The 20,439-nt window shown below is 44.1% G+C and overlaps 3 protein-coding genes and 1 pseudogene across 6 annotated transcripts in view; 2 read left to right on the forward strand and 2 right to left on the reverse strand.

Moving 5' to 3' along the window:
* LOC134296973 (zinc finger protein 493-like) overlaps positions 1-10,976 on the reverse strand; it is a 47,749-nt gene extending 36,773 nt beyond the window's left edge. Inside the window, exons 1-2 of one of the 2 annotated variants that reach the window (XM_062973193.1) lie at positions 10,648-10,976; positions 7,288-8,640 (exon numbers count right to left, since the gene is read on the reverse strand). In XM_062973193.1, coding sequence (XP_062829263.1) covers positions 7,288-8,640; positions 10,648-10,777 — 1,483 coding nt within the window. In that variant the 5' untranslated portion in view covers positions 10,778-10,976. Of the gene's footprint in view, positions 1-7,287; positions 8,641-9,215; positions 10,559-10,647 lie in introns of those variants that run through there. The other variant, XR_010003736.1, reaches the window with a different exon arrangement.
* LOC134296943 (zinc finger protein ZFP2-like) lies at positions 118-3,865 on the forward strand. Its single transcript, XM_062973133.1, has one exon. The coding sequence runs from the start codon at positions 123-125 to the stop codon at positions 1,095-1,097; it is 975 nt and encodes a 324-aa protein (XP_062829203.1). The 5' UTR covers positions 118-122; the 3' UTR covers positions 1,098-3,865.
* A 137-nt stretch (positions 10,977-11,113) lies between the features above and the next one.
* Positions 11,114-15,102, reverse strand: LOC134296971 (zinc finger and SCAN domain-containing protein 18-like). 3 transcript variants are annotated; one of them, XM_062973189.1, is made up of 2 exons: positions 14,296-15,086; positions 11,114-12,163 (listed from the first exon to the last, which is right to left on the reverse strand). In XM_062973189.1, the coding sequence occupies exon 2, from the start codon at positions 12,033-12,035 to the stop codon at positions 11,559-11,561; it is 477 nt and encodes a 158-aa protein (XP_062829259.1). In that variant the 5' UTR covers positions 12,036-12,163; positions 14,296-15,086; the 3' UTR covers positions 11,114-11,558. The 3 variants fall into 3 exon arrangements, 1 of the variants encoding a protein (XP_062829259.1); XR_010003735.1 differs by lacking the exon at positions 11,114-12,163 and adding an exon at positions 12,172-13,982 and having other exon boundaries at positions 14,296-15,102; XR_010003734.1 differs by lacking the exon at positions 11,114-12,163 and adding an exon at positions 12,172-14,132 and having other exon boundaries at positions 14,296-15,102.
* A 2,270-nt stretch (positions 15,103-17,372) lies between these two features.
* The window catches only part of LOC134296926 (zinc finger protein 709-like), a 35,689-nt pseudogene continuing 32,622 nt past the window's right edge, over positions 17,373-20,439 (forward strand).

The following is a 20,439-nucleotide window of genomic DNA, read 5'->3' on the forward strand; positions in this document are numbered from 1 at the left end:
AGGGGTTGGTAAAGAGAAAATAAGGCTACAGCAATACAGAGACTGGGAAGAGGAAATGTCCTATTCAGGAGTCCATATCTCTGAACTTTAGGCATAATATTAGAATAATAAATGTTAAAAAAATGGAAACTTCATTGTCAAAATCACACACAGGGGAGAAGCGACATAATTGTAAGGACTGTGGGAAATGTTTCATTGAGAGAAGTTCTCTTGCTAAACATCAACGAACTCACTCAGGAGAGAAGCCATATAAATGTGTGGAATGTGGAAAGAGCTTCAGTCAGAGTGGAAATCTATGCACCCATCAAAGGACTCACACAGGGGAGAAGCCACATAAATGCATGGAATGTGGAAAGAGCTTCAGTCAGAGTGGAAATCTATGCACCCATCAAAGGACTCACACAGGGGAGAAGCCACATACATGCATGGAATGTGGAAAGAGCTTCAGTCAGAGTGGAAATCTATGCACCCATCAAAGGACTCACACAGGGGAGAAGCCACATACATGCATGGAATGTGGAAAGAGCTTCAGTCAGAGTGGAAATCTACGCACCCATCAAAGGACTCACACAGGAGAGAAGCCACATACATGCAGGGAATGTGGAAAGAGCTTCAGTCAGAGTGGACATCTGCGTATCCATCAAAGGATGCACACAGGAGAGAGGCCACATACATGCATGGAATGTGGAAAGAGCTTCAGTGAGAGTGGAAATCTACGCACCCATCAAAGGACTCACACAGGAGAGAAGCCACATAAATGCATGGAATGTGGAAAGAGCTTCAGTCGGAGTGGAGATCTCCGTAACCATCAAAGGATGCACACAGGAGAGAGACCGTATAAATGCATGGAATGTGGAAAGAGCTTCAGTCGGAATCGAGATCTCCGTAACCATCAAAGGATGCACACAGGAGAGAGGCCACATACATGCATGGAATGTGGAAAGAGCTTCAGTCAGAGTGGAAGTCTACGCACCCATCAAAGGACTCACACAGGGGAGAAGCCACATAAATGCATGGAATGTGGAAAGAACTTCAGTAACAGTTCGAATCTTCGTACCCATCAAAAGATTCACACAGGAGAGAAGCCACATAAATAGGACAAGTGCCAAGAAGCCAGAATGTTTGTCCAAAGAACTTCTAACGACTATGACTCAAAAGAGACATGAACAGGAAGTGGAAGGGGAAGAAATCACAAAATCATATAACCAGAGAGTTGGAAGAGACCTCATGGGACATCTAGTCCAACCCCCTGCCAAGAAGCAGGAAATTCCATTCAAAGCACCCCGGACAGATGGCCATCCAGCCTCTGCTTAAAAGCCTCCAAAGAAGGTTCCACAGCTGAACTGCTCTCACAGTGAGGAAGTTCTTCCTTATGTTCAGGTGGAATCCCCTTTCCTGTAGTTTGAAGCCATTATTCTGCATCCTAGTTTGCAGAGCAGCAGAAAACAAGCTTGCTCCCTCCTCCTTATGGGATTTTGGCCTGCATAAATAGGGGCAGAGTGTCTAGATCCAGGGAAGTCATGCTCCCCCTCTATTCTGCCTTGGTCAGACCACTTTACCTGGAATCACACTGTGTCTAGTTCTGGGCACTGCAATTGAAAGGACACGTTGAAAAGCTGGAAGGTGTCCAGAGTATGGCGACTAAAATGATCAAGGGTCTGGAGAACAAGCCCCATGGGGAGCGGCTTAAAGACCTGGGCATGTTTAGCCTGCAGAAGAGAAGGCTGAGAGAAGAATGAATAAATGCATGTACAAGTATATATGAAAATATCAATCTGGGTTTGTAAAAGGAAGACAAATGTCACGTTTGATAGGAAGAGTATTAAACAAAATATGTGTGTCTCAAGAGAGGAAGTTAAAAGTGGGGATACTAGCATTAGATATATTTAATGCCTTGATTGTGTAGCATGGCAGATAATAAGTGAGATTATGAATTAATTTGGAATGGGAAGTAGAATAAAAGGATGATTAGAACCATTTTATTTGCTATGGTGATAGAATTATGTGCAAACGCCATCCAAAAAGGTAAGAATGTAGAAGGTGTAGGAATAAAGGAAAAGCAGAAGGTGAGCTTATTTGCTGATGACACATTGTTATTGATTAAATATCTGGGTAGGTCAAATGGATAGGAGAAAGGATCATTGAAAGATATTTGGGAAAACAACGGGTTTATATTATACAAAGAAAGAAGACTTTATAGAACACAGCCATACGGGAATTAGAATCAAGAACAAATTAATATACCTGGGAGTAAGTATAACAAAGGACTTAAAAGAAATAGAAGAGGCAAATGTAGTAGCATTGAGGAAAATAGTTCGAAAAAATTAATACACATCTATCTTGGTTTGGAAAGACAGCAATACTAAAAATGAAAATGCTTCTGAGGATAAACTTTATACTTACATATACCTTATATTTATAATGCCATTTCAGATTACAGAAGAAGAGTTGAATACATTATTTCTTTGCAACATTTCTACCCCACCTTTCTCCACCCCAAAGGAGACTCATTTGGACAAATGATAAATACTGTAATGGCAGTCAAAGAAATTGACTAAACAAATTACAGAACAGATCTCAAAAAGAAGAAGGATTGGCGCTTCCTCATATCAAAAAATATTATAAAGCAAACAGACTGAGATTGGTTATACAAGGAATGATGAAAAGGAGGATGTAGAATAGTTAATAATGGATTCAGGAAAAGCAGAAGAAGAAATTCGGAATAGGTTTTAAAATAGTTTATGAGAAAAAAAATAAGGTAAACTGGGAACCCAATGTTGAGTAATGCATTAGAAATATGGAACAAATACAGGAGAAAGTTAATAACAGATGGCTCAATAATAACCCCAATTATAATGGAAAAGACATTTCCAAAAAATAAAATATATATATGATGGATAAAAAAATTAAGGGGAAAAACTTAGATAAAATAGGGGATTGGCTAAAGGTTGGAATGAAGAAAGAAAAGATCAGGAACATAAAAATTTGAAAGGAATATCCAGTAAAATTTCTAAAATATTAATTGAAAAAAACAAAGGAAAAGTAAAGAATAACACCTTCAAGAAGATTTGGAAAGAAGATATAGGAATGAAAATCAATGAAACAGAGGGGTTTCATTGGGGACAAAGACACTTGAAAAATATATCCATATGTGTTAAAGAAAATTATTATTTAGTTGATATGGAAATGGTACCTCACACCCATAAGAATAGGAAATATAAATAAAAACTACTCAAACAATTGCTGGAGAGGATGCCAAGAATCGGGAACATACATACATATGTGGTGGCAGTGTCAATATGTAAATAATTTCTGGGGAAAGGTATTAAGAGAGATAGACACAATGAACATTCAAATAGAAAGAAGTCTTAGCATGGCTTTATTCTCATTCTATAATAATAAACAGTTGGAAAAAGAGGACAAAGATGCGATAACAAACGCATTAACAATTGCAAGACTGCTTATAGCAAGGAATTGGAAAAGGGAAATAAATATAGAGATAGAAGAATGGTATAAGGAAGTATGGAAACTGGGAAGAAATGATAGGTTGACGTGGAGAGGGATTTAGAAACAAAGTGGTTGTGATGATGTCTGGAGAAAATGTATTGGAAGAGGATTCGAAAAGAAAGACAGAATTGCCTCCTCAAGAGGGAATGAAAAGAAATTTTGGACAGATGATAAATAAAAAAGTGACTTGGGGGAGGGAACACGGTGGTGAGGGTAAGAAATCTGTATAAGCGTGAAAATAACAGTAGATGCCAAATGTTAATGTATTGTAGATTGTACTGAATATTATGTGGCTGCTGTAAAAGGATGTACGATTTTTAAAAAAAATAATAATAAATGTATTTGTAATTTGTATAAATATGCATTTGTTTTTCTTTCTTGTCTTTGAACAGAAATTATTTTTAAAAACAGATTATGATGTAGCAGCTATAAAAGCCAATGTGATTCCAGGCTGTCCCGATAGGAGGATTCTGTCTATATCCAAGGAAGTCACGGCCTCCTTTCTTCTGCTTTGGTCAGACTCACCTGGAATGACCCTGTCTCCAGGTCTCGGTCCCACAATTCAAGACGGATATTGACAGGTCAGAATATCTCCAGAGACGGGATGTAGAGAAGGGCGGAGAGAGACAGCTGGGTATGTTTCACTTGGAGGAAAGAAGGAAGGGCTTCTCCCTCGGCAGGAAGGAAATGTTGGATCCCAAAAGGGTTGGCCGTGGTCAGGATGAGAGGTGGACGGAGAGGAAAGGCGTGTCCATGAGACCCCGTGTTGCCTCCTCCTGGAATGGACTCCTAGGACCCTAGAGCCGGAAGAGACCCCCAAGGGCCACCCCGTCCTGCCCCCTGCCATGCAGGAAGGCACAATCAAAGCACTCCTGATAGAGAGCCTCTGCAGAGAAGCCTCCAGAGCAGGACACTCCACCACACTCTGAGGCAGCCTAGGCCACTCTCCAACAGCCCTTACTCGTTCTTATTGTGTATCTTTGTATATTAACAGAAGACCTGTAAATAGTTATAAGTAGTGAATAAATCAAGAATAAAACCTCCAAGGACTTTGGATGAAAGTCAGAACTCAAGAGTGTTTATTCAGAGACGAACTACTTTACAAGGCCAGAGGCTGTGAAACTGTGACCAGGACTCTGCAGTGTTTTGGGGGTTGGAATCCACTCCTTGCCTATGAGACAGTCTGTCCCATTGTATAGCTGGAGGAGGCCGTGAGAGGACTGAATTCACCTGCCTGTCTAGCAGGGGTCTTGTGTGTGTGTTTTCCTCTGCTTCTCCTTTCCTTCCATCACTCATTAACACTGACTAGTTGTGCAGGCCTCACCTACACAACAGAAAGCATTTCCTGAAGGTCAGAGCTGTTCAGTAGTGGAGTCTGCTCCTATCGGGAGTCCATAAGAGTCTCCTTTGGAGGTTTTTAAGCTGAGATGGTATGACCATCTGTTGGGGGTGCTTTGGTGGTTTATTCCTGCGTGGTCTGAAGATGATTAGCCCCTCAGCACACAACCCAAACTGACTGGGAGGAGGAGGAAGAGATGTGTGTTCTTTCGCCATGAAACCACTGATCCCGTGGGTCGTGGAGTCCAGCCCCATTCTCTCCAAGCAGCGTCACCAGCCAGACCATCCTCCGCAGGTCGCTCTCCAGCCCCTTTTTGGGGTCACCCAGAGAGAGGAACCCCCCCATCTCTCTAGGCCCTTGCCTTCTTACCCAAATCAGAGATTCACAGAATAGTATATTTGGAAGAGACCACGAGGGCCATCTAGTCCAACCCCCTTCTGCCAGGCAGGAAAAGCAGAATCCCTTGCCAGAATCCCCGCAGGGTTCAATACTGTCTCCCACGCTGTGTAACATCTACATGAAGCCGTTGGGAGAGATCATCTGAAGTTTTGGAGTTCAATGTCATCTGTACGCAGAGGTCTTCCTTGTCAGTCGCAAGGCCAAACAGGGCACAGGGTCACAGCCTGTGTTGGATGGGTTACCTGTCCAAACGTCTCTCCCCTTATGAACCATCTCGGAGTCTAAGACCGTCTGCAGAGGCCCTGCTCTCAATCCCGCCCTCTTCGCTGGCATGATTGGCAGGGATGAGAGACAGGGCCTTCCTTCTCGGTAGTGGAAAGGATGGGAAGAGAAGAGAAAAAGGAAGGAAGGGCAAGAGAAAAGAAGACAAAGGAAGGGAAGGGAAGGAAGGAAGGGGAAGAGAAAATAAGGCAAAGGAAAATATGGGAAGAGAAGAGAAAAAGGAAGGAAGGACAAGAGAAAAGAAGGGAAGGGAAGGAAGGGGAAGAGAAAAGAAGACAAAGGAATATATGGGAAGAGAAGAGAAAAAGGGAAGGAAGGGCAAGAGAAAAGAAGACGAAGGGAAGGAAGGAAGGGGAAGAGAAAATAAGGCAAAGGAAAATATGGGAAGAGAAGAGAAAAAGGAAGGAAGGACAAGAGAAAAGAAGGGAAGGGAAGGAAGGGGAAGAGAAAAGAAGACAAAGGAATATATGGGAAGAGAAGAGAAAAAGGAAGGAAGGACAAGAGAAAAGAAGGGAAGGGAAGGTAAAGCAAGGAAAGAAGGAAGGAAGGGCAAGGGAAAAGAGGGCAAAGGGATGGAAGGGAAGAGAAAAAGGGAAGTAAAGAATGGCAAGAGAAAATAATAATGATGATGATGATGATGATGAATCTTTATTTATATCCTGCTTTTCTCCCTCACTGGACCCAAAGAGGCTTACAACATATTAAACTCACATAAACAACAATCAGAGTACATCAATAATATAATATAATAGGATAAACAGATTAATAAAAACAATTATAGTTTGCATTCAAGTTCATAAGGCATCAAATGAGACAAATATTGTACTCTACTCCAGTCCATAACATATGATAGGCAAAGGAAGGGAAGGCAAGCGAAGAGCAAGAAAAAGCAAGGAAAGAAGGCAAAGGAAGGGAAGAGGAGAGAAGAGAAAAAGGAAGGAAGGGCAAGAGAAAAGAAGGAAAAGGAAGGGAAGTGAAGGGAAGAAAAAAGGAAGGAAGGGCAAGAGAAAAGGCAAAGGGGAGAAAAGGGAGGGAAGAAAAAAAGGATGGAAGAGGAAGAGAAAAGGCAGCAAAGGGCAGGATGGGAAGGGAAGAGAAAAAGGAAGGAAGGAAGGGCAAGAAAAAAGAAAGCAAAGGAAGGGAAGCTTAGAAGGCAGACCGTATTTTAGTTCTTGCGAACCACTGGTAGTCCGTGGACCACTGGTTGAGAGCCACTGTCTTAAAGGGAAGGGGCTAACTCTGGATCCCTCCCATAACGGCTATTTACAATATTCAAGCTGACCAGTCCTGACTAAAGAGGAAAACAGAGGATGTTTCTGTAGGGGCACAACGTTCACAAACTGGACATTTAAACCAAGGTGGAAATGGAGCTGGAAACTAATCCCAGAGGAACAACTGATGGAATCACATATGGTTTATTTCTTTTCAGGCGAGGGGACAAGACAATCATATTTAACTCTCTGAAGCAGTGGTCCTCAACCTGTGGGTCCCCGGGTGTTTTGGCCTACAACTCCCAGAAATCAGAGCCAGTTTACCAGCTGTTAGGATTTATGGGAGTTGAAGGCCAAAACATCTGGGGACCCACAGGTTGAGAACCACTGCTCTGAGGGATTGTCACACAGAGCTTGCTTTCTGCTGCTCCAGAGAACAGACCTCCAACTTACAGGTTCAAATGACAAGAACGGGGACTCCACCAAATCTGACGCAGAACTTCTCAAAGTTTGAAATCAGACATTTACACACAATGGCTGTTTTTTAGCCGGTATGTGTTCTCTGGTGCTGGTTAAGGGCTGAACTCTGAGTAAAACATTTTCCACATTCATGGCATTTATATGGCTTCTCTCCTGTGTGGCTTCTTTTGTGCCTCGCCAAGTGTGAACTGACAGCAAAACATTTCCCACACTCCTGGCATAGGTATGGCTTCTCTCCTGTGTGGAGTCTTTTGTGGCTCACCAAGTGTGAACTGAAAGCAAAACATTTCCCACACTCCTGGCATTGGTATGGCTTCTCTCCTGTGTGGAGTCTTTTGTGGCTCAACAAGTTTGAACTGTAAGCAAAACATTTCCCACACTCCTGGCATTGGTATGGCTTCTCTCCTGTGTGGAGTCTTTTGTGCCTCACCAAGGTTGAACTGCAAGTAAAACATGTCCCACACTCCTGGCATTGGTATGGCTTCTCTCCTGTGTGGACTCTTTTGTGCCTCACCAAGGCTGAACTTTCAGCAAAACATTTCCCACACTCCTGGCATTTGTATGGCTTCTCTCCTGTATGGAGTCTTTTGTGCTTCAACAAGTCTGAATGGGAAACAGAACATTTCCCACACTCCTCACATTTGTATGGCTTCTCCCTGGTGTGGACTCTTTTGTGGCTCAACAAGGCTGAACTTTCAGCAAAACATTTCCCACACTCCTGACATTGGTGTGGCTTCTCTCCTGTGTGGAGTCTTTTGTGGCTCACCAAGGTTGAACTGCAAGTAAAACATTTCCCACACTCCTGGCATTGGTATGGCTTCTCTCCTGTGTGGAGTCTTTTGTGGCTCACCAAGGTTGAACTGCAAATAAAACATTTCCCACACTCCTGGCATTGGTATGGCTTCTCTCCTGTGTGGAGTCTTTTGTGCTTCAACAAGTCTGAATGGGAAGCAGAACATTTCCCACACTCCTCACATTTGTATGGCTTCTCCCTGGTGTGGACTCTTTTGTGGCTCAACAAGGCTGAACTTTCAGCAAAACATTTCCCACACTCCTGACATTGGTGTGGCTTCTCTCCTGTGTGGAGTCTTTTGAGCCTCACCAAGGCTGAACTGGAAGCAAAACACTTCCCACACTCTTGGCATCTGTATTGTTCCTGACCTGTGTGAAATTTCTTGTGTTTCACCACACATTTTGCAGATACTTTCCCTTTAAGATGGCTTTTCCCAACATCAAGTGTCTTGTGAAGGACAAGTGCCACATTTTGGGTAAAACATTGCCCACATACAATGCATTTGTTGGGCCTTTCTCTGGCAGAACCTCCATCTTCTCTGTGGGCTTGCTGGTCTCGACGAAGGCCCCCATTGTGTCCAAAATGCTTCCTGTATTTGGTGCATACATGGCTCTTCTCCCCGTTATCTACTGTGAAGAGGAAGAACATAAACAATCATTCCTCAGTGTGCGTCATAAAGACTCAAAGGAAGTGGGATAAGGAGTGGATTGAAATGATCCTTAAGACAACATAAACATGGAGGAAAAGAAGATATACATGTTGTCCTTTCCCCTCCCCTTGTTCAGTGAAGATGGACCCTGGTTGTCTGCCTGGAGCCTCTAAGAGAGAGATGAGTAACATACGCTCCAGAGGCTCCCTGTTGCTCAGCCCAGCCCGGCTTTTTATTCCGTCTCCTTCTCTCTGGGGAATGGATGCCTTTTCCCTTCACATCCAAATGCTTGCCTTTTTCTCTAGCTTTAGACTTTACCAACTACCACCCATTTCACCATCGTTCCCTCCCTTTTATTTCTCTCCCCCAATCCCAGTTCTCTTTTCCCATGCTCCCTTAAGGTTGGATTTTTCCGCTCCAACGTAGAAGATCCCATACCTAATTTCAGAGTACAACAGTAGAGTCTCACTTATCCAACATAAACTGGCCGGCAGAACGTTGGCTAAGCAAAAATGTTGGATAATAAGGCGGAATTAAGGGAAAGCCTATTAAATATCAAATTACATTATGATTTTACAAATTAAGCACCATAACATCATGTTTTACAACAAGTTGACAGATAAAGCAGTTCAATACACGGTAACATGATGGAGAAATCACTGTATTTACGAATTTAGCACCAAACATCGCAATGTATTGAAAGCATTGACTACAAAAAATATTTATTACTAAAAACTTGACTATAAATATAGAATTGCATAAAACACTGTTGGAAGTTAAATCCATAAAAAGTTCAGTCTTGTGAAGATTTTTTAAAATCTGTGACCTTTGCCTGCTTTTCCAACGATTGCCATTTCTCCGCTGCCAAGTCTCGCCATCTTTGCGGCATCCTTATGTCCATCCCCGGAGCTTCTTCTTGTTGCTTGATGTGTGTCATTGCGGTTTCTAGTGCCCAAACCCTATCCTTGTGTTAGATCCTGAGAGGCCTAACAACTTATTCCATTTCTTCTATCCTTGCCGAGAATAGCTTCCTGCAATAGTTCCTTTTGAGCTCTTCCAAAACGCCCTGATCCATCGGTTGGCATATGACGGTTACATTCGGTGGCAGAAACATCGCCTTCATGTCCCCCTCTTGAAGCTCCTCTGCATCAGGGTGTGTTGAGGCATTGTCTAGCAACAAAACCGCTTTCCTGGGCAGGTAAATTTCCTTCAAAAATTCCTCCGTGGAAGGAACAAATTCCTTAGGGCTGGGCTGTAGCACAGCTGGTAAATCACCAGCAGTACTAAGATCTACCAACTGAAAGGTGGCCAGTTCGAAGCCCAGTCGGGGGTGAGCGCTCGACCTCCAGCCCAGCTCACTGTTTACCTAAACAGTTCGAAAACAGTTCACAAGCTGTAAATAGAGAAATGAGGTAACGCAAATTGTGGGGGAGGTATTTTAAAACACCATAAAGAACAAGACCAGAAATGCGGTGGCCAAGAGGAAGGTGGAAGGAGGAAGTTCTGATGGCTCTTCGTCATAGAGAATGAAGCAACAGCACCCCTGTGACTGAATCTGAGCAGAACATCAGCCTCCAAGGCACCAAAAAACTGGACTTCAAGACGACATACCTCCTTCTGTTTGTCTTATTCTGTTCTGTCCAAACGGTATTGAATTTCTGATTTAGATTGTTAGACCTCTTCCCAACTTAAGCTGGTTAGTTGTTCAAATTCTTTTGTGACCCCCCCCCCTTTCCATTTCTTGTACATGTCACCTTTTCAATCTTAGCTCCTTTGAAAGTTCTTTGAACATCCATTCTAGTTTCTTTACTTTTCTCTTCATTTTTTCCCTCCTTGTTGGTGCTGTTTGCAATTGTACCTTCAGTATTTCTCTTCTAAGGAAACACATTCAATCTTGTCTGTTTCAACAGATATTTGGGCATTAAGCCTGGAACCAAAGGCACCCCGGCAGGCCCAGTCCTCCTCTCCCAGGAACCCTTCTGCTTACCTGACTCAGTCCCACTCCATCGCAAAGGGGGAGAAACAGCTGAGGATTCGGCAACAGCATCATTCCAGACCCTGGAGAGAGAGCAAGGGGTGGAAAGCTGGTCACAGAAACAGGCCTCAGAGGTGACCATTGCAGTCCTATAAAGAGACCGATGAGGAAACGGCCCTAAGAACACAGGCGCATTCAACAGCCCAAGAAGATGTACAATGTGAGGGTTTAGGACTTTATCTCGCAAGCACTGCTGTGAGGATGTTTGAGTAGCACTGGGCTTGGTGTTTCAATTGACTAAAGTGATTCTTTGCTGTCTGTTTGTCTTCCAGCTCAGTTTCAGGGCTCAGCTCAGCTCAGGGTCCCACCTGGGAAGACACTGAAGGGCTGCATTTTCAGTCCTATTGCAAGAAAGAAAACTGCAAATCAAACTGAAATCACACTGTTAGCAACCCAATGCCTACATATAACAACAACAACAAGTCCAACAATAATTTTATTTATTTATCATCCCCCTGAAGCAGAAACCCACAAAACTCCCAGAAGAGTTCCTTCTCACCCTGCAAGGCGGCAGCCCCGTCTCCTTCCCGCTTCAGCTCCTTCTGCCTGAGACTCTGGGTGGTGTCTGGTGGAGATTCCTCTGGTGCAGGGACTTCCATGGAGTTATTATTATGGGCCTGGAAGAGCACAGAGCATTCCAGAAGGAGTTTGGGAAATGTTCAGAAACATCACAGACCTATAGACCTTTTTTGGAAAGAATAACTCTGAGATGGCAACCTAGTTTGGAACCAATGCCCCCTCCCCTCCCATCATTGTCTATGTTCTATCTTGAGCAGAGCATCAACCAAGCTGACGGTAGAGATGGAGGGGCAGAGCAGGTGGGGAGAGAGGCCGAGGGAGCAGGGCCTTGCTTATCTACCACATCAGTCCCATCTTGGAAGAAAGGCAGGGTGTCGTTTAACCTGTCCATCAGTCCCCAGGTTAGTGAAACCCAGAGGGAATGCTCTCACCTGTCCTTCCTGCTCCTTGTCCTTGGCCCGACTCAGGAGGAAGCCTTCCGCCAGGGCCACCGCCTGGGAACAGGTCTCTGCCCCACACTCTCGGACCCAGCTCCCCATCTCTGGGGGCAGGATGCTCAGGAACTGCTCCAGGGTCACCAGGTCCAGCACCTCGGCCTTGGTGTGCTGCTCTGGCTTCAGCCACTGGCGGCACAGGTCGTGGAGACGACTGCAAACCCCTCTGGGTCCTTCACCCTCTTGGTAGGAGGACTGCCTGAAGCGCTGGCGCTGTGTGTCCGAGCTGTCAAGGTCCACACTCAGGGACTCATGTCTGGTTCTTTCCCAGGATTCCCCACTGCTCCCAGGTCCTGCTTCAGGCCCACGTGAGTTGGGTCTCTCCATGTTGGAACCGCTCTGGTGAAGAACCCAACCGTACCCAAGATGCTTTTCCTCCCTCTTCTTTCTTTCAAGGGAAAGAAATCCCTCCACAGGCTCTACACCGAGATTCTCGGCCCAAAATCCCGTTTCCTCTGTGAAAGAAAGGCAGAAAGGTTGTGGGACCAGGCTTTTGAGCAATAGTAGCAGCAGAAATGGCAACTATATGATCCAAGGTATAATGACAGACCCGGTTTGTACTTGAAATGCACCTTGAATGTTTATTTAAATGTATATTTATGAAGGTCTGAATGTAACTTAATTTAAATGGAATTTTGAAATGTGACTGTAATTATTTGATATATGTGTTTTATACTGTAAGCCACCCTGAGTCCCCTTGATGGGTGAGAAGGGCGGGGTAGAAATGTTGTAATATTGTAATTTTGTTTCTTTGTAATAAATAAACATAAAGAAGACTCAACAATGACATGGTTTCATTATAACTGACTCCAACAGAGACTCCGTCTAGACAACAAAATGGGTAGACAAGAATCGGAGAATCAGCGGAACCAACTGCTACAGACAAAAAAACAAGCCAACTGGGAAGCTGCATCAATTTCTTCTGAAAGATTTTACAATTGATGGAGAAATAAAAGAACCTATGAGTCAGTGGGTGAAAAGTCTAGGCTGGGCAATAAGTCCATGAGAATGGGAAGAGCTCTGGTAAAAATGACTAAAATTTACAAGGAGTCACACAATTAAATAAAATTTCTACAAAATAATACATAGATGGTACATAACTCCAGAAAAACTCTCAAATACACACACAGTGAGAGAGATATATGATATGTTGGGACTTGTCCAAAAGCTAACGAATTCTGAATAAAAATCCACAGAGACATGGAAACTATTCTAGAGTACAAAATCCCATTAAGACCAGAACTTTTTCTACTGGGAAACATCAAGAAAGACTCTTTCTTTATATGACAACAGAAGCAAGAACTGAATACGCAAAACTATGGAAACAACAAGACATGCCAACACCAGAAAACTGGATGACAAAAGGTTTTGAAATGGCCAAATAGGACAAACTAACTTTAGCTGTACAACAAACAAATACACAGAGACTTCCAAGAAGAATGGACGCCCTTCATTGAATTCACAAAGAAGCAAAGGGGCCGGGCTGTGGCGCAGCTGGCTAGTAACCAGCTGCTATAAATCACTACTGACCGAGAGGCCATGAGTCCGAAGCCCGGGTCGGGTTAAGCCTCCGACCATAAAAAAAAAAAAAATAGCCCCGGCTTGCTGTTGACCTAGCAGCCCCGAAAGACAGTTGCATCTGTCAAGTAGGGAAAATTTAGGGACGCTTTATGCGGGAGGCTAATTTAACTAATCTACAACACCATAAAACTGCTCACGAGGAAAAGAAGAGGAAGAACAGCCACCAATGGACGGTGAAGCAACAGCTCCCCCTGTGGCCGGAAATCGTGAAGCTGGAAAGATGTTAAAAAATGCCTCTGTGTCTGTCTAAAACTGAATGTTGTTTGTCTGTTGGCATTGAATGTTTGCCATATATGTGTTCATTGTAATCCGCCCTGAGTCCCCTTCGGGGTGAGAAAGAAGGGCGGAATATAAATACTGTAAATAAAGGAAGATGACCACGGCAGGATCAGTTGAGTAAAATATTATTAATAGTATACAGTTACATTTTGTACTATCTCTAAACTCTTTATTCAAGAGACTTTGAATAACTGACCTATCAACACTCTTTGATTAGAATATAGAAGGTGGCAAGCCTCGTTAATTAGATATTTTAGAGCGACACATATATAGAAACACATATTTGTGTAGTGTTGAAAGAAGAAAAGATGAAAATGTAACATAGTGAATTATCATCCAGACAATCCTAATTGACTAACCAATGGAGCGGATATTTGGGATCCATCTGGCAGTCGTGATGATGAGATGAAATGCCTGCAAAGAACGGGAAGAGGAGGCGGGAAGGAGGCCGGATCTCCTGGGAAGGCCAGAAGGTCCTGAGGAGAAGAGGGCGTTCGCTTCTGTCTCCGAGGCCCTGTGGATCTCCCCAACCCCGAGGCCATGTCTCTCATCCCGGGGCCTGGGCTGAAGAGAGGGACGTGAAGGCAAAACCAAGGCCAGGCCTCTCTCCCGCCCTCCCTCTTTCTTGGGATCACAGAAGACACGGAGACACTTCTTTCCTATTCTCAAAGAGACCTCCTTCGTTCTACAGCAGACCCATCACATTCACTCTTCCAAACAATCCTACCTTTCCTTTTGGCATCCAATGTTCTTTCCACCCTTCAAGCTGAGGTAAAGATTGGCCCTCAGGTCCCGGGAATGGCCGTTCATGGCGGAACGGCGAAGGAAAGGGCCGGGGAAGATTCTGCCCGGAGACGGATGACGTCAGGGAGGGAGGCGGATTCCCATTGGCGGACCCTGGGCGTTGGGAAGAAAAGAAAGGAGGAGCGTCTCTCTCTGTCTAGAGCTCCGTTCGACTGCCGAGAAGCCCCGCCCCTCTCTGGGCATCGTGCCCGCGGCTGCCATGTTGAGCCCGGGCGGAAGTCCACCGAGGAGGGAGGCGTCTTCCTAGAGAGACTCAGGACGAGAGGCGCCTTTTCCTGTCAGAGCGAGCGCGGGAGGGAGAGGAAGGAGGAAGCGGAGGAGGAGGAGGAGGAGGAGGAGGAGGAGGAGGGGTGAGTGTGCGTGTGCGTGTTGGGGGGGGGGCTGAGTGGGTCCCCGAGTCTCCCCCCGCGCCCCCCTCCGGCCTTGGCCTGCCTGGCCCTTCGCCTCAAGGCCTCCCTTCCGGCCTCCCTTCCTCCCCGCCCATCTCCATCTCCATCTCCACGCAGAGGCGCCTCCCGCTCCTTGGCCTGGCCCCCCCTTCCCCGCTTCACCCGGCGCTTCCTCGGGCAGCCTGCCTGCCATGAGGAGCCGGCCAGGAGAGTCCGGCCCAGGGCGAGTCTGCCCGGAGACGGGTGACGCGGAGAGACGAGGACGATTCCCATTGGCCGATTCCTGGAGTGACCGTTAACGGCAGAAGGGCGGGGCGGGGGGCGGGGCGGGGGCGTTCCTGCCCGGAGACCGATGACGCCAGAGAGGAAGGCGGATTCTCATTGGCGGACGCTGGGCGTTGAGAGGAAAGGAAAGAAGGGGCGTGTCTGTCCGCTTCTGCCTCTCCGCTTGTCTCGGGCCCCGCCCCTCTGTGGGAATCCTGCCCGCGGCCGCCATGTTTCTTGAGGGCGGAAGTGCAGCGAGAGGCGGGAAGACTCGGGGTGGGCGGGGGCGGGCGGCGCTCTTTCCTGTCAGAAGGAAGGAAGGAAAGAGGAGGAGGAGGCCTTTCAGAGAGAGAGAGAGAGAGAGAGAGAGAGAGGAGGTGAGTGGGGCGCCCCCTCTGCCCTCAGGCCTCCCTCCCTTCCTCCCTTCCTTCCTTCTTCTCGGCCTTTGGGAGGGAGCGGCCTGTCTGTCTGTCTGTCTGTCCAGGGACTCTGCGGCCTGTCTGCAGTTCAAGCCCAACCTTCACCCTCAGTCTTAACTTAAATGTGGCTTTGTTTTTATAGGCATTCAAGGCGTCAGATGGTGCCCTTGTTGTCAGCCGCCCTCAATGATGTAAATACGTCTCTCCCTCAAACGGATATACAGCAGAGTCTCACTTATCCAACAGAAACGGGCCGGCAGAATGTTGGATAAGCGAATATGTTGGATAATAAGGAGGCACTAAGGAAAAGTCTATTAAACATCAAATGAGGTTATGATTTTACAAATGAAGCACCAAAACATCATGTTAGACAACAAATTTGACAGAAAAAGTAGTTCAATACGCAGTAATGCTACGTAGTAATTACTGTATTTACGAATTTAGCACCAAAATATCACGATGTATTGAAAACATTGACGACAAAAATGCGTTGGATAATCCAGAATGTTGGATAATGATGTAAATTTAGAGCAACGGGAAGAGCCAGGGAGGCAGTTCCATCTTGTCTCCTGTGCCATAGCAACATGCTGTGCTAATTTTATATACATATATATATAATATACAATAATTTATAAATAGACAATATATTGTACGTACTTGTAATATTGATAATAATATTATAATGCAATACAATATTATACTAATTAATAATATAATATAATATTAATTATATATTATATATTAAATGTAATATTACTAATAATATTACCATGAAATTATATAGTACAATATAGTAATTTAATGGCTTATATTGTGCTATGCTAATAATATATTGTATGTACATTTGAATTGTAAGCCGCTCTGAGTCCCCTTCGGGGTGAGAAGAGCGGCATATAAATGTAGTAAATAAATAAATAAATAAGTCTCTCCCTCAAACGGATATAGTCATTTTTTCCAACCTCTTTCGGGTGGATGAGTTAGAAACCCAGAGCTCAGGGGTAGATTTTGGAGCCTCCGGTGGCCTAGGGGATAAAAGCCTCGTGGCTTGAAGGTTGGGCTGCTGACCTGAAGGCTGCCAGGTTCAGATCCCACCCGGGGAGAGCGCGGGTGAGCTCCCTCTCTCAGCTCCAGCTCCATGTGGGGACATGAGAGAAGCTTCCCTCCCACAAGGATGGTAGAACATCAAAACATCCGGGCAATGTCCCCTGGGCAACGTCCTTGCAGACGGCCAATTCTCTCACTCCGGAAGCAACTCGGGTTGCTCCTGACACGAAAAAAAAGCGATAGATTCTCCTGAATTGACCGACTGGCCCCCTGTTTCAGTAGGGAAGGAGCAGACCTGATCGTTGGTCTAAAAAATGGAAAAGTACTTGGATCGGAGTTAATTATCCCGGAGATTCTGACATCGGATCCTGAGTGGTGGACCCTCTTCTTGGTGGCAGTCTTCACCATCATTAACAACACGGGCATCCTACCAAACCACTGGCAATTTGCCATTATAGTTCCAATCTACAGAAAAGGTGACCCTCCCGATCCTTCCAATTACTGGCCAATTAGCCTTCTATCGGTAATTGGAAAGCTTTGTGCAAAATTCCTATTGATAAAGTTGTAGACCAGGCTGGACCAGAACAAAACCATCAGCCCTGAGCAAACTGGATTCCGTAAGGATAAATCCGCCTTGGATCACTGCTTCGTACTTTCTCAAATACTCCACGTGTTACTGCATTACTCCCAGTTTTTAATCTCTCTTATCTTGACATCCATTGCTTAAACTACTAAAAAGAATCCCCCCAAAAGTTGATCAGTCTTCTATATTATTGTCCATTATTTTTAAACCTCATCATCCTGCCTTTCTTCTTCGGTCATCTTCTTGTATTTGATCTTGGTTCAATTGCTTGTCTTTTCTTTTCAGTATTTATACCCCGCCCTTCTCGCCCCGAAGGGGACTCAGAGCGGCTTACAGAACACGCATACGGCAAACATTCAGTGCCTGATTCTACAATTAACAAGGACAGACAACGCAGACACAGGTAAAAACAACTTTTCCCATCTTATTTTCGGCATCTTGGAGGCTGTGCTCAACACTGGACATGGGGGAGGGGGTTCTGTCACTTCATCTTCCATGTTGAGGAGCTTCTTCCCGATCAATGTCCTTAAGGACATCTTTATTACCTCCCCACTGAAAGCAGTACCTATTTATCTACTCACACTTCTCCTTTCGTCCTGCTTGGTGGGCAGGTGAGCTGTGGCTATTTAAAATTGAAATAGACTGAACACATACCAATTCCAATTAACAAGTTAAAAGATGACACGATGTAACAAGTGACACAAGGTAAATGACAATATAACAAAATTTGAAAAATGTTCTGCTCCTGGTTTGAAAGTATTGTTTCCTGTTTTATTGTGCATTCCTTACTTGTAAAGGAGTTGCTCTACTCCGAAAACTTGGTTTTGTGGCTGCCACAAAGGAGTGAGAATTGAATTGGTTGAGACCTGGTGATGAGGAATTTATTGAAAAACCAGAGCAAAATGTGCTACAGCAGGATGTCCCTCCCGCAGAAACCAAGTTTTTGGGTTTGAGAAACTTTTCCCATGTTTTTGTGATGGAATCCATTAGGAAATGGCATTTCTTAAGTTCTTCTTGATTGTTCCTGGCAACTTGCTCCTTTTTAAAGAAAACTGTGGTTTCGTTGTATTTATTACCAAATGAATTTTAGAAGATTATTAGTCAAATCTGTTTGTTAGTAAGTTAGTGTTATACGTACACGAATTAATAGATACCATTATCCTTCACCCCCCTTTCCCGCTACACAGCCTTTCTATGAACTAATGTCTCTTACATGAGGGGTTTGTCCATACTATTTAAAACAGATATAAAACAATCATCTGTTAAAGCACCACATTTGAAAATCTCATTCTTCTTGATCTCTTGTTCAGCCCATTTTTTCTTTTTTTATCTTCCGATCAGCGTTTTTAGTTCCAACTACTCATCGTTTTTTGGACTTCTCCTTTCTTTAATATCTGCTTTCACTACGTCCTGCTTTCACCATTCAAGAATATAATCTCGCTCATTCTTGTTTAAAGGCATTGTGGTCTCTTTCTTGGCCTTTGTTTCCTGTGTGGCATTCAGCATTTGCTTCAGAGGTCTGAACAACCTGTGTCTCCTTGTATACTCCAGCTCTTTTTGAAGAGATTTGGTTTGGCCTCTTCTTCTGGCCCCAGATCTCTTCTGTGGTATCTTCCAACTAAATTGGAGGCTTCTCTTGTTCCAGCTATAATAATAATAATAAACAACTTTATTTTTATATCCCGCCCCATCTCCCCGAAGGGACTCGGGGTGGCTCACAACAGGAACAAGCCCGAAACAACAACACAACATATTTGACAGAAACTTAAAACATTCCAACGATACACAAAATAAAATATGGACAATACATTAAAATCCAAGCAGATAAAATCAGAGTAATTAAAAGCAAACCAGTGGGGACAGGTTTCATAAAGTGCTGTATCATGGAAATAAGTAACCGCGATAAAGTGCCATACGCTTTTAAAACATAAAGAAGTATTCTAATAACCGCTCTATTGGGCCTATTTATTCAAATGCGCTCCGGAACAACCATGTTTTCAATTCCCGGCGGAAAATGGGCAGGGAAGGAGCTAACCTGATCTCCTTAGGGAGAGAGTTCCAGAGCCGGGATGGGGGCCACTGCCGAGAAGGCCCTCTCTCTCCCTCGTCCCCACCAGCCGCATTTGAGACAAAGGCGGGGGCGAGAGGAGCGCCTCCCCGGATGATCTTAGGGGGTCCCCGGACTGTGGTAGAGGTTCCTTCTTTGGAGGCTTTTAAGCAGAGGCTGGATGGCCATCTGTCGGGGTGCTTTGAATGAGATTTCCTGCTTCTTAGCGGGAGGTTGGACTGGATGGCCCATGAGGTCTCTTCCAACTCTATTATTCTATGATTCTATGATTCGCGTTGGTTCGTAGGAGAGGAAGCGATCACGTAGATAGGCAGGTCCTGAACCGTTTAAGGCTTTATAGGTAACTAGCTGTGCCCGGCCATGCGTTGCTGTGGCAAAGTGGTGGTGGTGTTGGTTAAGATTTGTTGTGTAATTTTTATTTGACGTTATTTGTATTTTTTAATTAATTTTATTGTAAGTTATCTTTTTATTTTTTATATTTTATTATTTTCTTGTATAATTTTTAGTTATTTTTTGTTATTATGGTATTTTATTATATTAATTTTTTAGTGTTTTTAATTATTTTTTTAATGTTTTTTATTATTTTTTATTGGGTTGCTAGGAGACCAAGTTGGAGGAGCTTAGCCTTCTAACGGGCAGCAATTGGATAAAAGCAATTATTCCTCTCTCTCTAATTAGGACTTTATTTTTCTTTTCTTTTTGTTGTATCAACCTAGAGGCGTGGATGATGGGTTGTGTCGTCAAATTTCGAGGTTGGGGGGCCTGTAGTTTTGTTGTTTTGTGGGTCGCCGTGATGCCATTACTCTTTTATATATATAGATAACCTGCACCTTTAATTTGGCCCAGAAACTTTTGGAAACTTTTTCAGTTTCAATTGTCCTTCTTTGGGGGCCACTAGAGAATTCTTCATGATAGTATTCACTTGATCTAGCTTGTTGTTGGCACTATCGATTAATCCATTCAAAATTTCCACTGGTTTCATAACTTCTGTATGTTTAGCCAATATCTTATTATGTTGTTTTCCTTTCTCCATTTTAGGAGTTTTCAACTGAACATTGGATTTGTTATGTAACCACTTTCATCCAATAGATGTCATATTGTGATAAGTTTTCAAATAAATGTCTTTTCTAAACAAGCTCCTCTATTTGGCAATGCTTCAGGAAGATGTTTTGACTTCTGTTCAATTCAAGGTCTCACTGAAAAATCTTCCTTATTTCCTTTCTCTTTTCTCTCTAATCCAGAACATTACAAATCACGATTGCATTGGGACTGTACCTATTTCGTCACAAGAAGAACTTCA

This window comes from Anolis carolinensis, chromosome 2, assembly GCF_035594765.1.
Source record: "Anolis carolinensis isolate JA03-04 chromosome 2, rAnoCar3.1.pri, whole genome shotgun sequence".
Classification (NCBI taxonomy): Eukaryota; Metazoa; Chordata; class Lepidosauria; order Squamata; family Dactyloidae; genus Anolis; species Anolis carolinensis.

What these genes read in the sequence shown, in the direction of transcription:
- LOC134296971 (XM_062973189.1), bottom strand. Translation starts at nt 12,035, where the DNA reads ATGGAGAGACCCAACTCACGTGGGCCTGAAGCAGGACCTGGGAGCAGT.
- LOC134296943 (XM_062973133.1), top strand. Translation starts at nt 123, where the DNA reads ATGGAAACTTCATTGTCAAAATCACACACAGGGGAGAAGCGACATAAT.